Below are 25,856 nucleotides of genomic sequence, written 5' to 3' on the forward strand. Positions count from 1 at the left end.
CGTTTTGTTTGTTTTGTAACATTATTTGTTTTATTAAAAAGTGTAACTAAACACAAAAAAAAATAAAAAAATGTAGTATGTTGTAGCTTAGCAATCATTGGATGTGGTGGCAGGGTTGCCAACAGTCAGTAAATTTACTGACAGTTTGTAAAAAGCAGTGACTTTTACAACTGTCCATAAATTTCAAGGACTGATAATTTGTCATGCTGTGTTGACTTTTGTAAGTCTAAGCCAAATTACTTGTGTATTGTCAGTGATTCCATATTGTGTTTATACTGTTTTTTATATTGATTATCTTTAGTTTTAAAAGGGGTTCTTTAATTTTTCCGGTTGTTAGTAAAAAAATGTGCGTCGCCAGTAAATTTCCCATATTTTGTCAGTAAAAAATGCCATGGGAGGTTGGCAACCCTGTGTGGTGGCTGCGTTTGTTTTCTTTTTTTTCCAAGCTTTTATTCCTAATAAACTTAAAATGCACCAACTGTGGAGGGTGCAGTGACAAAATTGTGACTTCCCCCACCCGGCGCGTTTCGGAGAAAGAGCTCTCCTTCATCAGGAGGAGCCTGGACTTCCAACAGATGACACCGCATCGTATACCATTTTGACATTGGCGGGTTTCCCTGGAATTTTATAGGTGTACCAGTTTTGGTACATTTACATCAGTATTTGGGACTTTCAGGGACAGAGTCGTTTTGGGTCTCAGTGATATCCATTATTCTGATTTGTAGCTTTTCCACATAAAATACGAGGAACATTATAAGATAATAACTTTATGCCGTTGTCTTCTTTCTTAACCTCCCTGGCGGTATGATTCTTTCGGATTTTAGGTGCTGAAAGCGGTACCATTATTTTGCATGTAATTCTTAAGAATGAGCAGCACAAACCAACTATTTACATATTTCTTTTTTTTACTGTGCATTCTTCTTTATAACATCTCGGGTATGATAAAGTTTGAAACACAAAATCATAAATTTTAATATAATAAAAAACTATAAATAAGTTAAAGTATGTATGTATGTAATATATATATACATAAAAAGTACAGTAAAACTGCAGGAAAGGGCACTGGGGGCAATGTAATGTGAATTTATTTTATTTTGAATGGTATCAGTGTGTATGGTGTGTTTTACATTTGAATTTGCCGCTGGTTCCACCCCCTGCGAACGTCACGTCGCGGGAGACGGAAGCCGGGCACGGAGACGATCGGGAGGAAGATCCGCCGCCGCATACATCGCTGGATCCCGTTGACAAGGTAAGTAACCTCTTTTTCAGGATCCAGCGATGCTTCAGGCGGTACCCCGAGTGTGGCTCGGGTTTACCGCTTTTGGCTCTGAAATGTAACCCCGAGCCACGCTCGGGAATACCGCTAAGGAGGTTAAACTATCCTCCATACAGCATGTCATATATTGAGTGGACAGGCAGAAATACCAGACCTTGTTTTTAAGAAGACACATACAATATCCACAGGGCTTGCTCTGTGATGGACTTGCAGTGATACCTCCCATATCCCCTGATGAAGGAGAGCTCTTTCTACGAAACGCGTCAGGTGGAGGAAGTCACAATTTCATCACTGCACCCTTTACAGTCAGTGCATTTTCAGTTCATTGCATCTATACTGCTATATATCCTATGCATTTTTTGTATCTTCACGTGCATGTGTAACTATTTTATAATCTTTTTTTATATCTTTCTATGGAAATAATAAACAGTTTTATTTACATATTTTTTTCATTTGTCATGATCCAATATACAATGCTTTAAAAGTCCCAGCACCAAGGGGAATTTTCTTTCTTCTAAAAAAAATATATAAGTTTATTACATACAATATATCCAAAAAGGTGTACACGGCCAGATAAAAGCCCATATGAATCAAATAACTTGTGTATGTAGAGAAGACATCAAATAGAATGTGACATACGCCATACAGAATCTGCCAACATTTTTTGTGGTACAGACTGCTTTTCAGGGCTTCGTTGTCCATATGCGAGGAAGACCATAATAAGCATTACACCTTGTAGGCAACCAATGTAGAGGCAGGCAAAACAATCATCTATGGTCTCTATCTAAGAGGAACAAGACATCCTAAGGTGGGGAGTAGTAATCAAAGTGCAGCATACATTAGCCATTCCATGGAATGAGAGGAATAAACCTCAATACCATTGATGCCCGAGAGCCCACCGATCCTGCTGGTCTGTACCGCGAAACATGTTGGCGGATTCCGTATGGCATCTGTCATTATAAAATAAGCAAGCTGCGCTAAAAATATATATAAGTGAAAATGATGTCACCCAAACAGTATCTATAAAAATCATAATAAATATAGATAAAGTGTGCAAATGAATTGTACAAAATAAATATTCATAAAGTGAAACACATAAAGTCTCTAATTAATCCAAGAATAATTTTGATGAAAAAATCATAAAGTCTCTAATGAATCCAGAAAGATCCCAAGGAATAGTGAATGAAGATTCCAGTATTCACCAAATTGTGCAGTGACTGCCACCAGTGGTATATACTGCTTACCAGAGATAAATGTATTCAAGCCAAAAAGGGTATCACTCAGGATCTCAAGAGACACAGAGGGCAATCCAGGGATGGATCTCCACTACGCCTCCAGGGCTTAGACAATTGGTTAGCATGAATAATGGGGGCATCCACCATCAAACCGCATAGATTTGTGAATGAAAATAAATGGTCCCATAGTGTAAAACTGATATTTTATTAAAAGGAAAACAAAGTAATGCACTTACAATCTGAAGGTTGGGTATGCGCATATACACTATAGCACACAAGCCGCCGGCCGGACGGCAGTGTGGCAGCGCCATGTACCTTCCTTTTTCACTTCCTATAATTGATTAGGGTGTGCCCAGGCACAACCAACTGGCACACCCTGTGCACACACTTATGAGCCACAGGTTCAGGATGGCAAATAGCACTTTTCTAGTTAGCAGCCTATTATTGTGTGCTCCAAGATACGCTACCAGGTACTGCCTGTTTTACCACCCATCACCTACACAGCTGTCATCTTGCCATAGCGATGATTTGAAAATGGCAAACTCATGTGTTATTGCTTATTAACACTTTTTTTTATTATACAGGCACTACACTTTTATAGGACCCAGGCCCCTTGTGGTTTGGGCCCTAAAGGGAATGCCTTTGGTTGGCCTCAGTATAACTGTCATTCTAGAAGAGTGCAAGAAAACAGTGCAGCGTTGGTCTAAGGCAAGGATTGCTAACCTTGGCCTCCCAGATGTTTTGGAACTACATTCCCCATGATGCTCATGCACTCTACAGTGTACTTGAGCATCATGGGAAATATAGTTCCAAAACATCTGGGAGGCCAAGGTTCACCATCACTGATCTAAGGCCTCATGCGCACTGCAGCTACTTCTTCAGGAGTTTGAGCTTCTTTTTTTTTTTTTCTCGGCCTGTAAACTCTCCTCAATGTTAGCCTTTGTGTCCATGCACCCTACAGGCGTCTTCAGGAGTTTAGTGGCAGGGGAGCTTAGAGGCAGAAAAAAAACATCACTTGTGTATTTTGGAGAGGAGGCTTTAAGCATAAAAAAAAAGCTCAATAATGCTTGTTAAGGCTTACTTGGGTATTATGGGGTGGAATTTTTCAGAGGAACTGCAGAAGCAGCAGACTCTTTAGATTCATTCACAGGACAATGGAGAGGTAAGCCACCTTTTTTTTAATCTCTATTTTTAGGGGTAGGGGTGCACAAGGTCTTGTCAAAGACTGCTGGAATACTTGCATAGAGGCAGTTGGGGTAGCTTCCAGTTTCTGTGCTTGAAACAGTCCTCTGCAATGTATGGGGAGACACGTAGTGGGGAACAATATGATGTAGGCTGTACAGGGCACCATAATATTTAATGGCGGCCCAAGTTCTTGGTTAAGTTTCTAAAAGATCTTTTTCCCCTCATAGCTAGATGGGCACAAAGCCACCATCCTTTTGAGATATGTAGATTAGATACTAGATGTAAGATTAATTAGCAGCTACCCCAATTGCATCAAAGTTCAAAATCAGCCACATGGGGTGTATATTGTTTTTATTAGGTCAGGTGACTCAGATTTTCATCTCTACATAGTCTACACAGTCACTATACACCTAAAGGAGAAGTACAGCCAAAGTTTATTTGGCTGTACTTCTCCTGTGGATCAAAGGAGTGCAGTTCGTTCTGCACTCCTGTAACACATTTTCAGCAGACAGCAGGCTGAAGCCAGCTATCAAGTGATGTCACAGAGCCGGTCCAGACTCGGAAAAGGCAGCGCGATCATAAGTTCGGGATCCACCCAGATGCCTAGACTGGAACCTAGCTCAGCCACTCGGTGAGCCCCTCCTGCCCCCTCCGCAGCCCAGCGCAACACCCCAGTGAGAGGCGGGAGGTCAGGCAGAGCAGACAACAGTGATTGACAGTTACCAGCTCCCTGCTCACAGAGCACTGAGAACTGAGTGATCAGCGGTCTTAGAGCTGGCGGGGAACCAATGCTGTATCCACCTAGGCAAGTATAATTTAAAAAAAACACCTTCCTTCTCTTTTAATGCAGCTTCACTTTGATGAATCTGACTTATGTGCAGCCCCTGCACTGGTGTATTCAAGGCTTCACACTAAGATGACTTCCACATGTCCAAAATGGGCAGGTGGAGCTTCAACAGGTTTCATCAACCATTAGAACAGGATACTAGTATTTTAGTATCTTAGAATTGACAAAAATCAGCTGACTAATTTATATATATATATATATATATATATCAAAAGTATTGGTTGGGACACCTGCCTTTACACACACATGAACTTTAACGGCATCCCAATCAATATTGAATTGGCCCACCCTTTGCATCTATAATAGCTTCAACTCTTCAGGGAAGACTGTCCACAAGGTTTAGGAGTGTGTCTATGGGAATGTTTGACCATTCTCCCAGAAGCACATTTGTGAGATTAGGCACTGATGTGGACGAGAAGGCCTGGTTTGCAGTCTCTGCTCTTACTCATTTCAAAAGGTAATCAGGTTGAGGTCTGGACTCTACAGGCCAGTCAAGTTTCTCCACCCCAAACTCACTCATCCATGCCTTTATGGACCCTGCTTTGTGCACTGGTCCAAATCATTTGGTGGAGGAGGGATTATGGTGTGGGGTTGTTTCAGGGGTTGGGCTGGGCCCCTTGGCTCCAGTGAATGGAACTCTTAAGGCATCAGTATACTAAGACATTTTGAACGATTTCAAGCTCCCAACTTTGTGGGAAGAGATTGGGGATGGCCCTTTCCTGTTCTAACATGACTATGCACAAGTGCGCAAAGCAAGGTCTATAAAGACATGGATGAGTGAGTTTGGGGTGGAGGAACTTGACTGGCCTGCACTCAACCAGATAGAACACCTTTGGGATGAATTAGAGCAGAGACTGAGCCAAGCCTTCTCGTCCAATATCACTGCCTGACTTAAGCAGATGATGTTATGTCTAAGCTATGATGCAAGCATTGATTTGTGAGTACATTCACCTCCGTTTTATACCATTTAATAAAACATGTTTTGAGGATAATGCGCTAGGCCCACGCGCCTTCTTTGGTTCCTATTCTTACAGTCATATCAGACGTCCCCAGTCTTTTGAGGGCAGCGAGGAGCACATTATCCACATGCAGTAATATGTCAAGATAGGAGTTTGACACCACAATGAGACTTATCGAACAGCGCAGGAGAGTAAATATAGCGACATTTTCAGATGAACAACATCAGTGCCTGATCCAAAATTCCCAAAGACACACGCCTAAACCTTGTGGACAGCCTTCCCAGAAGAGTTGAAGCTGATATAGCTGCAAAAAGTGGACCAACTCAATATGAAACCCCACTGGCTAAGGCTGGGATGCCATTAAAGTTCATGTGCGTGTAAATGCTGGTGTCCCAATACTTTTGACAATATAGGGCAGTGATGGCGAACCTTGGCACCCCAGATGTTTTGCAACTACACTTCCCATGATGCTCAACTACACTGCAGAGTGCATGAGCATCATGGGAAATATAGTTCCAAAACATCTGGTATGCCAAGGTTCGCCATCACTGATATAGGGTATGTCATCCATAGCAGAGATTTTCCTGTGTTTTTCAGTAATCATAAGCACACTATTCTTTCCCCCTAAAATAACATACATATGTTTATTATATAAATATCAACATAGCGGTTGCCTTAAGGTAACAATATGTTAAAAGATACTCTACTTATCACTGAAGATTGCATAACTTCAACATCTGTTTAAAACTAAATACATATGTGGAAAATGTTGATTTTAAACTAAAATAATTAAAATGAACATTTTGGGAGATATATGTTTACATGACATTTATACACAGTCTCAGGCAATGTGAGAATCCTAATAAAAACACAAAGTGTAAAACCCCAAAATTGGGTCTCATTGTTCTGAATGCTCTTATCTGATAAGCAATGAAATCGGATTGGTTGTTAATATTAGTCTGTGCTCTTACTTACAAGGCTGCAACCCTATAAAATACAATGGAAAGCTGAACATTTAAATCAAGTAACAATTATACTGGCTTATTAAATGCTAGCACGATATTCCTGTAAAATAAAGTCGGGTTTCACTAGGAATGGTAAATGCTGTATTCAGACTCCAGGATACAGTGTTATTCCCTTGTATTTTACTCCTAGATGCCACACATATTCATCACACTGCACTCCTAATTATTAAGGCATGTCTCCTTATCGCAGTATTCTAGAACAGCCTTTATTAGCCATGGTGTCCAGGCACCCTGGGGTGCCTTCAGGTTTCTTCAGGGGTGCCTTGGCAAAATGCCTAAAAATTGCCCAAAAACTGTATACAAGCTGGCGTGTGGATAAAGCCTGCCTTTTAGTTACACAAAGCCACAGGTTTTCATTGTGCACCATTACAACATTCTAGCCCCCGGCATCCTAAAGACCAATGGCATCACCAGTTGATAAGAGGATATCAGTCACCTGCATAGCATCCTTGCTTGACCCTCCCCTGCCCCCCTCCATCAGCATTGAGGGCACCTTAACTGAGTGATGGAGAAAAACTGAGGGAGAAGAGAAACATTGGAAAACTAGTCAGTACCAGTTTGAAAAAGTGTATTTGCTTTCGATGAATAAATCACCTCTAACGTTGGGTGTCCTACTCGTGTGGATGTTTCTGTGTTATGCAAAACTATTAGGATCATTTTTAAATTTTAGAATGGGGTGCCTCAAGACTGTCCATAATTTTTAAAGGGTGCCTCAAGACTGTTCATACTTTTTAAAGGGTGCCTCGAGAGTGTCTATAATTTTTAAAGGGTACCTCAAGACTGTTCATACTTTTTAAAGGGTGCCTCAAGACTGTTCATACTTTTTAAAGGGTGCCTCAAGACTGTTCATACTTTTTAAAGGGTGCCTCAAGACTGTTCATACTTTTTAAAGGGTGCCTCAAGACTGTTCATACTTTTTAAAGGGTGCCTCGAGAGTGTCTATAATTTTTAAAGGGTGCCTCAAGACTGTTCATACTTTTTAAAGGGATGCAAAAATTTGAGGTTCCCCTAAATTGGGACTTTTCTAATCTATTTTTCTAATTTTATGTGCCTAAAAAGTCCCAATTTAGGGGAACCTCAAATTTTTGCATTTCTATCAGGGATGTGGCACAACAGGCTCTAGGTCTCTAGCACACCCCCCATACTTTTTAAAGGGTGCCTTAAGACTGTTCATACTTTTTAAAGGGTGCCTCAAGAGTGTCTATAATTTTTAAAGGGTGCCTTGATTGAAAAGAGTTTGAGAAACACTGTTCAAGAACATCAGCTTTGATAATCAGGGTTACGCGACAATAATCAGGGATACGCGACAACTTTAGCAAGCAAGGACTATGGTACACCTGCTGTCACCACAATGCACTCATTGTAACACAATAAGAGAGATAAACCGTTCTGTGTTACAAATACAAAGAGAGAGTAGGTGTAATATATTGCCTACACAGTAAAGAGACCAAACTTTAAATAGTTGTTGTATTTGTGAAAGAATGAATGAGTGGTCATGAGTACATAGAAAAAGTTGAGCCGGACATAGATGGTTCAAATCTCGGCCAGTTCAGCAGGGACCGGCTGAAATTTTAACCATGTATGGGCAGGCTCATTGCAATCAAGTTGATTGATCGATCAACTTGGGTACAATCAGCCTGTTGAATATTTCGTGCAATTATTGCCAGCAGCTATAGCCACTAGCAATAATCACTGTGTTTGCTATCAGCCAGGGTGACTACCCCCACCCGAAGGGAAAAAAAAATACCTCCACAGGAGGGATTCCCCCAGCAACACTGGCTGTGTTAATGGGGTAATCAAGCAATTTTTTTTCCTGCAACCCGTAGTTGCAGGGAAGACATTTTTCCCATCTATGGCCAGCTTTACCCATTTTCAGTTGGACATGTTCCGTAATGTTGAAGGTGTTTTGCTTTTTATCCAAGTAGTTTCTTCCGTATTAATGTACTAATGAGTGTCTGGAACATACCCCAGCAGTTCCTGACACTCGTTAGAACTTAGGAAGCTACTTAGATGAGAAGAGATATATTACGAAATAAGTCTAGTTAATTTTGACTGATTCCGACTAGGCATACCATAACCTGGATACATCAAAGCCAACATCTTTAAGACAAGAAGGGAAAAATCTTCAATATTACAGGGCAAGTCCGGTTAAGTGTGACTGACTACAACTAGGCATACCATAACCTGGATAAATCAAAGCCAACATCTTCAAGATGAGAAAGGAAACATCTTCAATATTACAGAACAAGTCCAGTTAAGTGTGTGACTACAATTCGTATACAATAACCTGGATGAATCAAAACCAACATCTCCATAGAGATTCAGGTGAATGTGACCAACTGCTACTAGGTATTTGATGACCTGGATAAATATGAACCAACATGTTTCACATTACAGAACAATACCATGACCTTGGAAAATAAGGTCTTCACAGACGTTGAACTGAGACATTTTCAACCTAATTAATGATGTAATTGATTTCTAAGTGATTAAGTCAAATCAGTAAAGAAAACTGGAATTCACATTGTGACCCATGCTTATAACTTACAGAAGTCATCATGATGTCAATAGACATACCATATTGCCAAAGCAGAACTACGTTAAAAAAACATGTTGGTACCAAGGTACCACAGGGGTCTTCCACTTCTGGGCCAGGGGCACCGAAGGATAGCTGCTGCATAGAATGTTTAAGGCCAGAGTAGTGCCATGTTGTCAAACAGTTTCTAAATTACTAACTAAAAAAATTGTACCTTTTATCAAAAAAAGCAATGTTAGCAGTAAGCATACAGTTGGTAAGTCATTATAAAGGTATAATGTTGCCAAGGAAACCTTATGCTACCAGGAGCTAAGAAGTGCCCAAGAGATGCCACCATGGCACCATGTAGGTGTAACATGTGCTTTCATATCATACGGTGCTATATTGCCATAAAAATTACAGCATGACTTAGAATCACAATAACCATTACTCCAATCAAAGGTTAAAATATCAATTCAGTACTGAAGGGAAAAAATAACACTATAGTTTATTTCAAGGTTGTTGCAGTATCAATGCTGATTGATAATGCCATATGTTTCACTATCCCCATCACTTGCTTCCAATTGGACATGAATCAGTGACAGCAGACAACATCTCCCAGTCTGATTGATTCTTGCAATAACTTTGAGACCAGATCAATTTGACAAGGAGGTTCCTAGATGTATTTAAAGATCAGATTTCAATAGTAAAAGCCCAGAAACATTAGATTGAGGATTGGCCAGATAACCACCACTCATCCAAATTCCATAAATACTAAGGTATTATATGTATAGTAAACTCACATCAACTCAAGTAACTGTCTCTCAGCTTCTTTAACTGTTAGAATAGACAATGACTGTAATTTGGTTGCTTTGCCTTTATGTGCTTTGACCAAAAGATAGAGGAGCAGAGGAAGCGTAGTGGTAAACCAACAACGGCTATTGAGATACAGGGGTTTTCTAAATGTATACACTTGCAGTGTTAAGCTTTGTGAATATTTCAGCAAACTCCTACAATACCCATGCATCCTTGGACTGGTTCATAGTAGTAAAAGTACAGCATTACACTTAGGGTCCTTTCACACGGGCTTTCAGATCAGGTCTGTGTCAGTTTTTCAGACAGACCTGATCAGATGCTCCATGCACCTCTATGGGGCAGTGGATGTCAGTGGTGACATGTCCGCTGACACCTGCTGCTATCCGATCCGATCCTGTCTGTGAAATCCAGATGGATCTGAACTCTATGGGTCCTTTCACATGAGCTTTCCACCCGGCAAACTCCATTTTGCTCCTCAGCGGTAATTGATCTGCTGATCCCCGATGAGCAGGCGGATGACAGGTCTATCTCTGCTTACTTTGCAGAAACAGACCTGTCCAAGCCCTGCTCTCCTCTATGGGAGATTGGATAAAAATGGACCGCCTGTCCGTTTTCATCCGATCTGATCCTCCAAACGGATGGAAAATAGGCCCTTTTCACACGGCTTTCCGATCTGGTCTGCCTGTCAGTCCCAAGCAGATGCTCCATGCACCTTTATGGAGCAGCGGATGTCAGCGGTGACATGATCACGCTGACACCCGCTGCTATCCGATCCGATGCTGTCCGTGAAATCCAGATGGATGGAAATCCTATTTTCCATCCGTCTGGAGGATCAGATTGGATAGGATGAATATGGACAGGAGGTCTGCTTTCATCTGATCTCCTACAGAGGAGAGCGGGGATCTGACAGCTCTGTCTCTTCAAAGTAAGTGGAGACGGAGCTGTCATCCGCCTGCTCAGCGAAGATCGGCGGATCGATCTCCCGCTGAGCAAAACTGAGTCCGTCGGGAGGAAAGCCTGTGTAAAGGACCAATAGGGTTTCCATCCATCTAGATTTAACAGACAGAATCGGATCAGATAGTAGCGGGTGTCAGTGGACATGTCACCGCTGACATCCGCTGCTCTATAGGGATTCATGGAGCATCCGAAGAGATCCGCCTGAAAAACTGACATGCAGACCTGATCGGAAAGCCCCTGTGAAAGGACCCATAGGATTTCCATCCGACCGGATTTCACGGACAGGATCGGATCGGATAGCAGCGGGTGTCAGTTGACATGTCACCGCTGACATCCGCTGCTCCAAAGGGCTGCATGGAGCATCCGATCAGATCTGCCTGAAAAACTGACAGGCGGACCGGATTGGAAAGCCTGTGTGAAAGGGGCCTTACTGACACAAACAAGTACAAGTTTGTGTCAGTTGAAAAATTGATTGGCAATCTCATTAACCACAAGGTGTAAACATGCCACATTTCCCAGCTTCAGGAGCATGCATCAACTACATTCAGTATATTAAATGAATGCCTTGTTATTGCAGTAAAAATACAAAATCTTTGTAAAATCCTGTGTATATCAGACACCCAATACTGGTGCTAGGTTCAAATATATACCTAAAGACCAGAACTCAATGATACCTTTGGGGAGAAGTACATGGATCAAACCAGAGCTTTATTCTGAACACATCACTTAGTTTGGGGTGGAGTTAGACTTGAAGCATCCTATGTATAGTAATGCCCAATTTATTTTGCTACTACTGCACACCCTTTGATGATGGTTGTTGCTTGCTATGCATGTGCCCAAAAAATTGCAGATTGCCCACCTATTGCACTGCACAGCTGGGGGAGTGCCTCAGTACATACCAGTCTGTTCCTAGGACCACTAAAACCTATATACACATGAGGACCACTAAAACCTATATACACACGAGGACCACTAAAACCTATATACACATGGGAGGGTTATAACCTCTGTCATGTTTTTTTGTCATCTGTGTCACATTGGGTAGATTTCCTTCTTCCTGTCCCATAGCCACATAGGAATTGAGAGGAAATCCCTCCAAAGTGAGGAAATCCCAGAGTATGTAGCCGGGTTCTTCAAAACTAGTGTCCCAACTGGAAGATTTCCACTCTATTCAGTTCTGATGTCAATCCAAAATCTGGGACTTTCTTTTACTCTTACTTTTGAGGATAATGGCAAACAGGACAAATAGAGATGGTGAGTCTCTCTAACGGGGGCATTGACAGTAACAAAAACTGGACGGGGGGGGGGGGGTCTATTCTCTCTCCATTCTATCCAAAACTAAAAAAAAAAAAGTTTCGCCTTTAGTTACACCTTAACCACTTGCCGACCGCCTGCAGTACATATACTGCGGCAGGTCGGCTCTGTCTCATGAAACGACATAACTGTACGTCGCTTCCCGGAACCAGGAGTGGGGGCCCGTTCGCCACAGGGAAAGCTGATCTGCGGGTACGGCAGCCGCGATTGCTGCCGGGCACACGCGATCGTTCCCCCTAGTTTGTAGACGCGATAACTTTTTACGCAAACCAATTATACTTTTATTGGGATTTTTTTTACAAAAAATATGTAGCAGAATACAAATTGGCCTAAAATGATGAAAAAATTAGATTTTTAATTTGTTTTTATTTGGAATGTTATAAAGTGAAAAATAGTTTTTTTTTTTCTGAATTGTCGTGCTATTTTTTCTATAGTGCAAAAAAATAAAAAAATCGCAGAGGAGAATAAATACCACCAAAATAAAGCTGAATTTGTGGGAAAAAAGGTTAATAATTTTATTTGGGCACAGCGTTGCACGACCAGGCAATTGTCAGTTAAAGTAGCGCAGTGTATCGCAAAAGATGGCCTGGTCATTAAGGGGGAAAACCTTCCGGTCCAGAAGTGGTTAAAGTAGAACTAAAGGCAAAGCTTTTGCATATGGTATAATTCCTGTAAAGAGGGATGCACCAATACCATTTTTTTACGAGTACTGATACTTTTTTTTTTTTTTAGTTCTTGCCAATAACATTTACCAATACTTACTGCAACTGAAGAGTTATTTACAAATGAAATCATTTTTATTTTTTTTTTTTAATGTTGCGCTTTCTTGCAACGTGAAACGTGTAAATATATGTTAAACGTGTAAAAATATTAACAAACTAAGCAAACACAAATAGTTTTAATTAGTAATAGTTTATAAAATAGAAGCGAACAAGTTTTGTTTACGCTTCAGCTGTCAGCAATGGTACAAAGCATTGAAAAGTTATTTACAAATGAAATACATTTGTTTTTTGTGCTTTTTTGTAAAACGTGTAAATATATGTTAAAGGTGTAAAAATATTACCAAGCTAAGCAAACAAAAAAAGTTTTAATTAATAATAGTTTATAAAATAGAAGTAAAAAAAAAAAAAAAAATCAGCAGGAAAATAATAATTAATGGAGAAGGAGAATAAGGAGTTAAGGCTGATTAGAGTAAATAAGGGTTTAAGCAAAGCATCATTTAATAAAAAACTTTTTTTAATTGACAGGAAGCTAAACTGACTTCAGCTGCAGATTGAAGTTCATCCCTTTGATTTGTAGATGAATAAACAGAAAAATACAAAAAGAAACAATGTTTATTTTTATCTTTCGCTGAGCAGTGTTGTTGATAAACATTGCCCAGCGGCTTTTTTTTTTGTTGTTGACAGCTCCAATTGCCAGGACTTTGTTTACACTTTAGTTGTCAACAGGGGGAACCCCACTGACAGCCTAATGATTCATGGGTTGTTGTACGACGCGGTGGCCCAGCTCCTTAAAGCGGAGCTCCACTCTAATTTTGAACTTTACACCATAAATAACATTAAAACATTCTAAAAACGAATTGGATAATTATTTTTTTTTTGTTTCACTTACCTTATTTTTAATGAAAATGAACTTCCCTTCCTGCCACTTCCTCCTTATGCGGCCGCGGCCCCCGACGTCATTTCCTGCTTTGCATTGACTCCTGGGAGATGAGTGCCATCAATCCCAGGAGTCAATGCGCCTGCACCGGTGTCCCTCGTCACTTCTGGTGCAGGCACGAGAACAGCTTCTGGGCATGCGCAATGACAAGGAATCCGGCTGTGGGATGACGCGCCTGCACTGGAAGTGACGAGGCAGGGCATTCTGGGACTCCGAAATCCAGGAAGAGGGACACAAAGAGGGACACAGTGGTTTCAGCTGCCCACACCACAGATGGCAGCGCTGGACAAGAAATTAACAAGGTAAGTAATTCTTCTTACAGGTACACTAAACAGGGGACAGTTCAGAGGCTATCATTGCTTAAATGCACTAGCCCTGACTGTTCTAGGGGTATTTTTATGTAAAATAAAAAAAATTTGGGTGGAACTCCACTTTAACAACCAATAATTGCTAGCTTTTTTTTTTTTTTTTTTTTAACATTTCCGCTGTCAGTGGGCAATCTCACTGAAAGCTTAAAGAACCAAGCCTGAAAGTATCGGTTTCAGGTATCATAGTATTTGCATGAATACCCATATTCGTGCAAATGCTTAGTATCAACACTGATACCGGTATCTGTATCAGTGCAACTCTACCTGTAAGGTTTATTTTTGCCATTTGTGGGCGGATTTCCCTTCACTTCCTGTCCATTAGCCAAAACAGGAAGTGAGAACATTTCTTTAAAATAAGGAAATCCTCAGTTGTCCCCAGGGTCACCAGAACTAGTGTCCCCTTTGGAAAACATCCCCACTATTCCTCTACCGAGGACAATACAAAATTTGGGATTCTTCTTTGATAAAAAAATGTTCTTTTTCTTTGATAATGGTAAACCGGACAAATAGAGAGGGTGAATTTCCCTAAAAGGAGCTCAGACAGCAATAAAAACTGACAGGTGTTCTAACCTCTTCACTCCATCCAAAAGTAAAATAAAAAAAAAAAAGAAAGTTTTCTTCTAGTTATACTTTAACCGGTTGCCGACCGCCGCACGACTATATACTGCGGCGGTCAGCCCCGGCCAGGCAGAGTGACGTATCGGTACGTCACTCGCCTGTCACTGACTTGTGAGCCAATCGCACCCGCCCCGGCTCGTTCACTGACAAGTCAGTGCGTGTGACCGGCGGACCCGATCACACTCCCTGAAGGGAGAAAGGCGGACGGCTTATGTAAACAAGCCGCCTGTCATTCTCCCCTGTGTAAAAATGAAGATCAGACGGTTCTACTATGTAGGACCGTTGATCTTTGTTTTTACACCAACAGCCATGTCCCTTTACAGTTAGAAACTCGCCCCTAGGACACACTTAACCCCTCCCTCTCCAATACAGTTAACCCCTTCCCTGCCAGTGTCATTTTTGCAGTAACAGTGCATATGTATAGCACTGATTACTGCAGTAATGTCACTGGTAATCCCAAAAGTGTAAAAAATGTCAGTCAAGGGTCCGATCTGTCCGCCGAAATGTCGCAGTACCGCAAAAAAAAAAATCGCAGATCGCCGCCATTACGCGTTAAAAAAAATAAATACCAAAAATGACAAAAATCTTTCCCTTTGTTAGTAAACGCAATAAATTTTGCACAAACCAATCAAAATACGCTTTTTGCGATTTTTTTTACCAAACATATGTAGCATAAAACAAATTGGCTGAAAATGTTAAAAAATTTTGATTTTTAAATTTTTTTTTGGGGGAATTTCATATAAAAAAATGTGAAAAATATTGTTATTTTTGCAAAAATTTTTTGTTTATAGCACATGATCAAAAAATCGCACAGGTGATCAAATACCACCAAAAGAAAGCTCTGTTTGTGGGGAAAAAAGGACGTCAAATTCGTTTAGGTATAGCGTTGCATGACCGCGCAATTGTCCGTTAAATTCACACAGTAAAAAATTGCAAAAAAAACCCTGGTCTTTTAGCAGCCAAATCCTCCGGGGCTTAAGTGGTTAAAGTATATCAAAACTCAAGAATAAAAATGCCATATATTGCAGCTAACCAGTCCTAAGATGTAGAAGCTGCATTTTTTTTCTTTTTCAGGCAAAGTTCATTTTCTGTAAGTACAGAAAATTAGCTGTTGATCCTGATAGAAATCTAGTTTGCTTGTAACTTCCTGTGTACTGAACTGAAATCCCATACAATATTATTAGCTTTCCAAGCTTACATTGGTCTACTACACAACCACTCCTCCCTATGCAATGGCAGGGCCCCTGATAAGGCAGTATAGCTGGCCCTCCTGTATGGGCCCGGGTCCCATCAGTTCAAAAGGGCGCCCCAGGCACCTGCCAAGCAGGAGAGAAGGCTGTACTGCATTAATGAAGGAACTGATCCTTAGTTCTAATATTTGTGCCACCACTCCCCTGCTGTCTGGGCCCCTCCGTGTGTCCCCCCCCCCCCTGCAGTCCTGCCAGCTTCCCTTCTCTCCTGCCGGAAACTGCTGCAGGCACACAGGGGGATCGGTTTCCGGATGAGCAGATGGAGGGCCCTATCAGTTAGGCTGTACAGGGCCCCTTAATTTCTAACAGTAGCTCTGTGCAATGGAAATGGGGATAGAGAGGAAGGAGTTTGTGTTGCAACTCAGGATAGTAGCTTAAGGTGACAATGTTGTTTCTCCATAGATACAGTGTGTAAAGTGAATGTTTTCTGCCATTTATGCACACTTATCACTAAGCATTGTTCTCTCTGTGACTACAGAACACCCCCTCTGGGTTATGAAAATGAGAAGGGGGGGTGTTTTGTAGTCCTAACACACCTTCTGTGCTAGGGTGACTATGTTACTCCTCCTCAGATACAATATTGCGAGTAAGCATTTTCAAGCTAGGGCAGAAACTACACTCTATTAGCAAAAGTATTGGGATGCCTGCCTTTTCATGCACATGAACTTTAATTGGCACCCCAGTCTTGGTCCCTAGGGTTCAATATTGAGTTGGCCCACCCTTTGCATCTATAACAGCTTTAACTCTTCTGGGAAGGCTGTTCGCAAGGTTTAGGAGTGTGTCTATTGGAATGTTTGACCATTCTTCCAGAAGCCCATTTGTGAGGTCAGGCACTGATTTTGGATGAGAAGGCCTGGCTCACAGTCTGCACTCTAATTCATCCCAAAGGTGTTATATCGAGTTGAGGTCAGAACTCTGTGCAGGCCAGTCAAGTTCTTCCACCCCAAACTCGCTCATCCATTTCTTTATGGACCTTGCTTTGTGCACTGGTCCAAGGGGGGATTTTGGTGTGGGGGTGTTTTTCAGGGGTTGGGCTTGACCCCTTAGTTCCAGTAAATGGTAACTCTTAAGGCATCAGCATACCAAGACATTTTGGATAATTTCATGCTCCCAACTTTGTAGGAACAGTTTGGGGATGTCCCCTTCCTGTTCACACATGACTGCGTACCAGTGCACAAAGCAAGATCCATAAAGACATGGATGAGTGAGTTTGGGGTGGAGGGACTTGACTGGACTGCCTCAACCCGATAGAACACCTTTGGGATGAATTAGTGTGTAGACTGAAAGCCAGGCTCTTGATCAACATCAGTAAGTATAGGAAACAAAGAAGGCGCGTGGGCCTAGCGCATTATCCTCAAAACAGGTTTTATAAAATGGTATAAAACTGAGGTGAATGTACTCACAAACCAATGCTTGCATCATAGCTTAAACATAACATCATCATCTGATAAAGTCCATATAGGTAAATTCACAATGCTCGTAGACACATCAGCTAACATGTTTTGAGGTTACCCTCTTCTTCAGAGCCTGATAGGAGAAGGACACCCCCTGGACTGACTGCCTAGAGCACTTACAACACCCTGCTCTAGGCACTCAGTCCAGGGGGTATCCTTCTCTTATCAGGCTCTGAAGAAGAGGATAACCTCAAATGCGTTAGCCGATGTGTCTACGAGCATTGTGAATTTACGTATATGGACTTAAGCAGATGATGTTATGTCTAAGCTATGATGCAAGCATTGATTTGTGAGTACATTAACCTCCATTTTATACCATTTAATAAAACATGTTTTGAGGATAATGGGCTAGGCCCACGCACCTTCTTTGCTTCCTATACTTACAGTCATATTGGACGTCCCCAGTCTTTTGAGGGCAGCGAGGAGCACATTATCCGCATGCAGTAATATGTCAAGATAGGAGTCTGACACCATGTTGAGACTTATTGAACAGCGCAGGAGAGTAAATATAGCGAAATTTTCAGATGAACAACATCAGCGCCTGACCTCACACTTCTGGAAGAATAGGCAAACATTCCCATAGACACCCACCTAAACCTTGTGGACAGCCTTCTCAGAAGAGTTGAAGCTGTTATAGCTGCAAAGGGTGGGCCAACTCAATATTGGACCCTACGTACTAAGACTGGGATGACATTAAAGTTCATGTTCATGTAAAGGCAGGCGTCCCAATACTTTGCTAATACGGTGTAGTTTCTGCCCTAGCGTGAAAATGCTTACTCACCATATTGTATCTGAGGAGGAGTAACATAGTTACCCTAGCACAGTAGGTGTGCTAGGACTACAAAAAATCCCCCCTTCTCATTTTTATAACCCGGTGGGGGAACGTTCTGTAGTCACAGAGAGAACAATGCTTAGTGATAAGCAACTCAATAATGAACCCTACGTACTAAGACTGGGATGATATTAAAGTTCATGTAAAGGCAGGTGTCCCAATACTTTTGGTAATATAGTATATGTTACTGGAAAGATTACCAAGTGAAAGAAAAGGTACAATGGCAACAAATGCAACCACCGCATCTAAGCACCAGAAATGTGCAATATATTTAATTTTTGATTGGGGGTTTAAATACATTTTACCTAGCCATTTGGACCACAAAATGCGTACAGAGATCAATTTTCCTTATAAATAATGCAAATTGTATTACTGCAAAATGTTGCACCCAGTTTCCAGATGAGCCATAGAGATGGCAGGTTTTTGCATGCTTTAAAGTTTTACAAACTAATCATATCCTCCAGCTTTGTGTAACTGATGAAGGAAGGCTAGTCTGTAATAGGCAATCTCATCTCATATTGATATCCATCCAACAATTTGTAGCAACCAAGGCAATTGGCAGCAAGAGTTTAACGCACACATTTACGATTGAGGGTATAGTGTAGTCAAGCTGTAAAGAAAGCAGCCTAGTTAATTCATCAGGGAGTCTGGAAAGATGATGTAATGGAGGAAAACTCTGCTTTTCAAGTTATGCCATATTTAGGAAAATATCCCCTAGCTAAAATGAAGGGAACCATCATACTCTCGCTGTCCTGACAGTAAAATCTGATTATACTTAATCTTGCAAATGTGACATTCCATCAGACACATAACAGCAATACAGGCAAATACTCAGCAGGCAGACACATCCTCATATTCTGTGGATCTGTAACTTGCTTCTTCTAGTTTGGGGGGATTCAAAACCACTTTCAGATGCTAAACTCTATGCAGATTTTTAAAAAGTGACCTTGAACCACGCTACCTTTGATAGAGAAAGATTGGCAAGCTCCCACCTCACTTCCCTATACACTGGAAATCAATGAGGGATCTTTCAATGATTTATCATTTCCCACTTGTTCAATGCTCAGGATTCCAATAAACACCAAAAAAGAAAAAAAAAATAATCAATTTTACAGTCTCGGTAATTAATTCATTAATCGATGCGCTAAATGTGCCACAGCCACACAAGCAAAAAAGTGCACAGCTTTCCCGGTTTCCAAAACAGTTTAACCCCTTACTGAATGACAATAAATAACTGACAACTAGTGATTGAAGCTGGAGCAGAGATGGTAAATCAGATGCACCAGGGATCATCATTTCACAACTCACAGCTCTCTTTTCTGGTTAGACAGTGCCCACTACAGGCAGAACAAAAGTTCCAACAAGCAGAAATACAGTACAATGCTGCCTTTGTCAGCCAGGCTGTCATTCTGCTACTTGAATGTTAAGCTTCTTTTTGCAGCTGTGCAAAAATACAATGGTCAGAGCAGGGCGCAAATGCAAATGATTATCCATAGTGTCACTTACATAAAGTATATCCCTGGATAAACTTATGACATGCACAGAGCTTTTCTGATTGGTCAGGACAATGTGTAAATTGGATTTTACGCAGATAAGCAACACTCAAAGTGTGAAATGAGAAATGGCTTTGTTTGGGAAAGCAGCAAGTGGCTAAGAAACTTCTGTCATTACTGCTGAATGGAAGCCTTCAGATGTTTCCATTCACATAGCAGGTATCTGAACCACCAAGGCCTCCTCTGGAATGGATTAATGGAAACTGGAGAAGAAGAAGGGAAGCTGTTACGTATAGCAACCATGTTTTTTTTTTTTTTTAAGTTACTTTAGGAACAGCAAGTCTGTCTTTCTCCAGGTTTCAGTAATTAACCCTACACTCTGCAAAAAGTACATATTAAGCAAGATGACTTACCTTCCTGGACAGCTTGAAATGGATTATTGGGTTCTATAATCTTGATAGTGTGTCCAATCTTTTCGCTCTGCAAGATATCGTCATTGAGATTCAAATCCGACACAGCCAGCTGAAAAATTTCATTGTCCTTCGCTGCATTTTCTTCAAAGATTGCACCTGTTGCGGAAAGAGCCATGAGAGTCTGGCAGTGCTGAACACCGTGTACATACAGCAGACACTATTAAACCAACACATCCTCATGACCTGGAGGCCTTCAGAAGAGGAAAGCGGATAAATGTACTCTACAGAGTACTACAGCCAGCTGATATTCTTAGTCATCAGATCACCATGGCCAGAAAACACTTCTAGTTACCATCTAATTACCATGGCCAGAAAACACTTCTAATTACTATCTGATTAACATGGCCAGCTAATACACCTAGTTACTTGGTTACTATGGCCAGCGAAAAATCATAGTCACCTGATTATTATAGCCAGCTAATACCTCTAGTCACCTGATTACCAAAGCCAGGTAATACCTATAGTCTCCTGATTACAATAGCCAGCTAATACCCTTAGTTACCTGATTACAATGGCCAGCTAATACCCCTAGTTACCTGATTACAATAGCCAGCTAATACCCCTAGTTACCTGATTACAATAGCCAGCTAATACCCCTAGTTACCTGATTACAATAGCCAGCTAATACCCCTAGTTACCTGATTACAATAGCCAGCTAACACCCCCAGTTATCTGATTACAATAGCCAGCTAATACCCCTAGTTACCTGATTACAATGGCCAGCTAATACCCCTAGTTACCTGAGTACAATGGCCAGCTAATACCCCTAGTTACCTGATTACAATGGCCAGCTAATACCCCTAGTTACCTGATTACAATGGCCAGCTAATACCCCTAGTTACCTGATTACAATAGCCAGCTAATACCCCTAGTTACCTGATTACAATAGCCAGCTAACACCCCCAGTTACCTGATTACAATAGCCAGCTAATACCCCTAGTTACCTGATTACAATAGCCAGCTAATACCCCTAGTTACCTGATTACAATGGCCAGCTAATACACCTAGTCACCTGAGTTTTATAGCCAGCTAATACCCCTAGTCGCCTGATTACCATGGCAAGCTAATACACCTAGTTACTTGATTACTATGGCCAGCTAAAACTCATAGTCACCTGATTATTAAAGCCAGCTAATACCTCTAGTCACCTGATTACCAAAGCCAGCTAATGACTATAGTCACCTGATTACAATGGCCAGCTAATACCCCTAGTCACCTGAGTTTTATAGCCAGCTAATATCCCTAGTCACCTGATTACCATGGCCAGCTAGTACACTTACGTTGGCCATACATTATACAACTTTCTTATTCAATTTCTTTTAGATTTATCTTCAACTATGTAGTTCCAGGGCCTGCTTGATTGCATACAAACTGAAAGTGTTTAGGTTTGACTTCATTATATAGGGTTTTGGTAAATTTAAAGGGAAATTGTACAATAGAATTGTATAATGTATGGCCAGCCTGTCACCTGAGTACCATGACCAGCTAGTACCCTTAGTCACCTGAGTACCATGGCCAGATATTACTACTAGTCACCTGATTACCATGATCAGCTAGTACCCCTAGTCACCTGATTACCATGGCCAGCTAATACCCCTAGTCCCCTGATTACCACGACCACCTTTTACCTCTAGTCCTCAGATTATCATAGCTAGATAATAGTCCTCAGATTATCATAGCTAGATAATACTCCAAGCTATCTTATAACCATGGCCCGCTTATACCTCTTGTCACCTGATTACCATCATGAGTTAATACCCTTAGTTACCCGATTACCATGACCAGCCAATATCAATAGTGAACTGATCATCATGGATAGAAAATACTCCAAGTCATCTATTTACCATGAATTAACACCCAAAGCCACCTAATTACTATAGCCAGCTGATACCACTAATCAGCTGATTAGAATGGTCAGCTAATATCCATGGTCACCTGACTTCCATTGCCATCTGATATTCCTCATCATGTGATTACCATGGCCTGCTGATACTCACTTGATTACCATAGTCAGCCGATATCACTAGCAAGCTGATCAGCATGGCCAACAAATACTCCTAGTTAGCTGATAACCATGTCCAACTAATACAACTGATTAGCCAAGCCTGCTAATGATCCTAGTCACCTGAATACCATGGTTGGCTAATACAGTCACCTGGATACCATGGGAAGCTAATAGTTAAAGTTGTCTGATTGTGATGGATGGCTAATATTCCTAGTCACCTTATTACCATGGCTGGCTAATACCCCTAGTCACATGATTAGCATTGGCAGCTAATACATTTTCTCATGTGACTGTAATGACCATTTAACATCTCTGGTCGCCTTTTACCCCAGTTAAAATGCTTGTCATAGTCAGCAAATATTTCTACTCCCCTGAGTACCAGGTTCAGGTGGCACATCTTCTCATCAAATGACCATAGCAAGGTGACACATCACTATGACCAGGTGACAAATCCAATCAGGTGACCATGACCAGGTGACACAGGGGCTTACCAACTAAGACCAGCTGTTCCTGCATTAAAACAGTCACAGGTCCCTAGTAAAACTTTCATTGCATTTAAAGTATAAAACATTCATTCTAGATGTACTGAACAGCAGTATGATCAGAAAGCAGATGTGTCTGTATCAGTGTGTCCCTTATCCTGTGCTCCTGCCATCTGATGCATTACACATTCCTCTCCCCAGCATGCTCGCAGGTAGATCTCCTTAGAAATTCAGCGCAGGAGATCCTGATGTATTGTCGGCCATGTGTGTGCAATTAGCGCTGTACATTCCAGCGGTCACATCTCTATTGGGAGGGTTTGGTAATGCTTCCTCAGGGACCTGACCTGAGATCTGCCAGTTAGAAGCCATTGCTCATTCACTCTCTACCAATGCATCAACTCCATGGGAGATTTTCATCGCGTGTGAGCACCAGCTTTAACCCCTTCCTTGCCATGCCAGCTGTCAACTCTCTCTCTCTTACCTGTAGCTGAGCTCATACCCAGCCGATGGCTGGATTCAGAAAGCCTGGGCAACCTGTGCTTGGGCATGCAGCCTGTACACCACTCCGATGCTCAGCAGCTGTATTTATACTAGCTCCCTGCTTACACTGCCTGCCTAAAAGTCACCAACACAAAGTACTGCTATATCTGGGATGGCATAAAGTGGCATCTTATAGGGCAAAGTTACAGTACAGCCCATGCTTTGTTAAATGATTTTAATCTTGAATATGTCCCTGTTGGATCTGGGTTAGCAACCCCTGAAAGCATCTTATTCAGCAATCAAAGTTCTTGCAATGCCATTTAATAGATCCGCAATGCTGTGTGCTAGGACCGGCTCCCTACACCTTTTCGTGGTCCCAGGCATGGCAATGCTGTGTGCATGGACCGGCTCTCTACACCTACTCGTGGTCCCAGGCATGGCAATGGTGTCTTCTTAGGGGGTCCTAGCCCTACACCATCAGCTGACCCAAATAGTCCTTAGTGGGGTCCTAGCCCTACACCATCAGCTGACCCATATAGCTCACACACAGGCAAAGCAGCCCCCTTTTTTTAGCTTTTCCCCCAGGGCACAAGGCTTCCTCTCTGTCTGCCTAGATTAGGTATGCCATCTGCTGTATGTGACATCAGTATTACCTCGTCCCATTCATCCTGCCAGGCGCCTAGGTCTGGGCTAAGCTGCTGGATCTGGGCTCATCTTGGACGTGCCTGAGCAGTTTTTTTTTTGTAATCTGCATTAGTCCCTGTGAATTTCTGCTCTCACACTGCGGTTCCAGTGTCTCAGCTTTGTATTGCCAGCAGCACACATGCAGCCTTGTCCTTCCTGCCATTCATCTCCTGATTAGCACATCTCCTATAGCAGCTGCCCATCCAGAGCAATTCCCTATTTTATCCTATCCACTGACATGGAAGTTCCCAGCCTTTGTCCTTTTGCATGCTCTTCATGACAACTGCAAGTCCTATGGAAATAGAATGACATGGAACAAGTGCTGGCTGTACTGTCCCCTTGGCCTTCACCTGTCTCCTTCTATAGGGACGTGCGCTGTCCATGGTGCTGGCGGTCAGCAACACAGCCTGGGCTAAGCAAACAACTTTGTACTGGAAGTCATCAGACAGCATGGCATGGAAAAGAAAGAACCCCCCCTTCCCCAACATAAGTTTACCTGCAGTTGGCACCCCCCCCTTCCTTCCCTTTACCCCATGGTGATCACTATGATCTTACCAATGTGGATGATGGAGTCCGCCCGTACAGAAAAACACAGAAATATCCAGGGGAAAAAGCAGAGCATCAACACTTCCATTTCCAGCCTCTCAAACAGCACATCAGCTCGGATTTTTGGTGCTGGTACCCAGGGAAGAATGATGGGGGGAAAAGAAACAGGAGCTTTCCAGGTAAAAGGCAATGCAAGCAACACAGGCAGCAGCAGTAGAAGGAGATCGCAGCTTAGATCCTGCTTGCTAGAGCCTGTCAATATGTACAGGAGCTCTTATTTTGCTTAGACAAGGAAAAGCATAGACTTGCAGCTCTCTCCAACACTCTATGTGTGTCTGAGACCCAACAAACAGCAAACTGCGGAGGACCCCCCCACCCCCTCCTCCTTCTCTCCTACCACGTGATTGCAGAGCCTCACCACTCAATATAGTCTTGGTGAAAACACTGAGAGATGGAGAGATGAGCTCAGATGGGGAACACTGGAGCTCAGTTTCACAGGCATAGGGCTGGGGTTGTGTGTGGAGCTCAGGAGCAATAAGGCATAGGGCTGGGATTGTGTGTGGAGCTCAGGAGCAATAAGGCATAGGGCTGGGGTTGTGTGTGGAGCTCAGAAACAAGAAGGCATAGGACTGGGATTGTGTGTGGAGCTCAGGAGCAAGAAGGCAAAGAGCTGGGATTATGTGTGGAGCTCAGGAGCAATAAGGCATATGGCAGGGATTGTGTGTGGAGCTCAGGAGCAAGAAGGCATAGGGCTGGGATTGTGTGTGGAGCTCAGGAGCAATAAGGCATAGGGCAGGGATTGTGTGTGGAGCTCAGGAGCAATAAGGCATAGGGCAGGGATTGTGTGTGGAGCTCAGGAGCAAGAAGGCATAGGGCTGGGATTGTGTGTGGAGCTCAGGAGCAAGAAGGCAAAGAGCTGGGATTATGTGTGGAGCTCAGGAGCAATAAGGCATAGGGCAGGGATTGTGTGTGGAGCTCAGGAGCAAGAAGGCATAGGGCTGGGATTGTGTGTGGAGCTCAGGAGCAAGAAGGCATAGGGCTGGGATTGTGTGTGGAGCTCAGGAGCAATAAGGCATAGGGCAGGGATTGTGTGTGGAGCTCAGGAGCAATAAGGCATAAGGCTGGGATTGTGTGTGGAGCTCAGAAGCAAGAATGCATAGGGTAGGGATTGTATGAGCTCAGGAGCAGAAAGGCATAGGGCTGGGGTTGTGTGTGAAGCTCAGGAGCAATAAGGCATAAGGCTGGGATTGTGTATGGAGCTCAGAAGCAATAATGCATAGGGTAGGGATTGTATGAGCTCAGGAGCAGAAAGGCACAGGGCTGGGGTTGAGTGTGAAGCTCAGGAGCAATAAGGCATACTTTGGGATTATGTGAGGCGCTCCG

The 25,856-nt window shown here is 42.3% G+C and overlaps 1 protein-coding gene across 3 annotated transcripts in view; it reads right to left on the reverse strand.

Annotated features, from left to right (window-relative positions):
- The window catches only part of GRID1 (glutamate ionotropic receptor delta type subunit 1), a 1,530,549-nt gene extending 1,505,720 nt beyond the window's left edge, over positions 1-24,829 (reverse strand). For 2 of the 3 annotated variants that reach the window (XM_082268263.1, XM_082268264.1), the window contains exons 1-2: positions 24,483-24,829; positions 20,217-20,372 (exon numbers count right to left, since the gene is read on the reverse strand). In XM_082268263.1, the coding sequence (XP_082124389.1) occupies positions 20,217-20,372; positions 24,483-24,561 (235 nt within the window). In that variant the 5' untranslated portion in view covers positions 24,562-24,829. The remainder of the gene's footprint in view (positions 1-20,216; positions 20,373-24,482) is intronic. The other variant, XM_082268262.1, reaches the window with a different exon arrangement.
- Positions 24,830-25,856: the final 1,027 nt, after the last annotated feature.

The sequence above is a fragment of the Pelophylax lessonae genome (genome assembly GCF_965119305.1).
Source record: "Pelophylax lessonae genome assembly, chromosome: 9".
Taxonomy (NCBI): domain Eukaryota; kingdom Metazoa; phylum Chordata; class Amphibia; order Anura; family Ranidae; genus Pelophylax; species Pelophylax lessonae.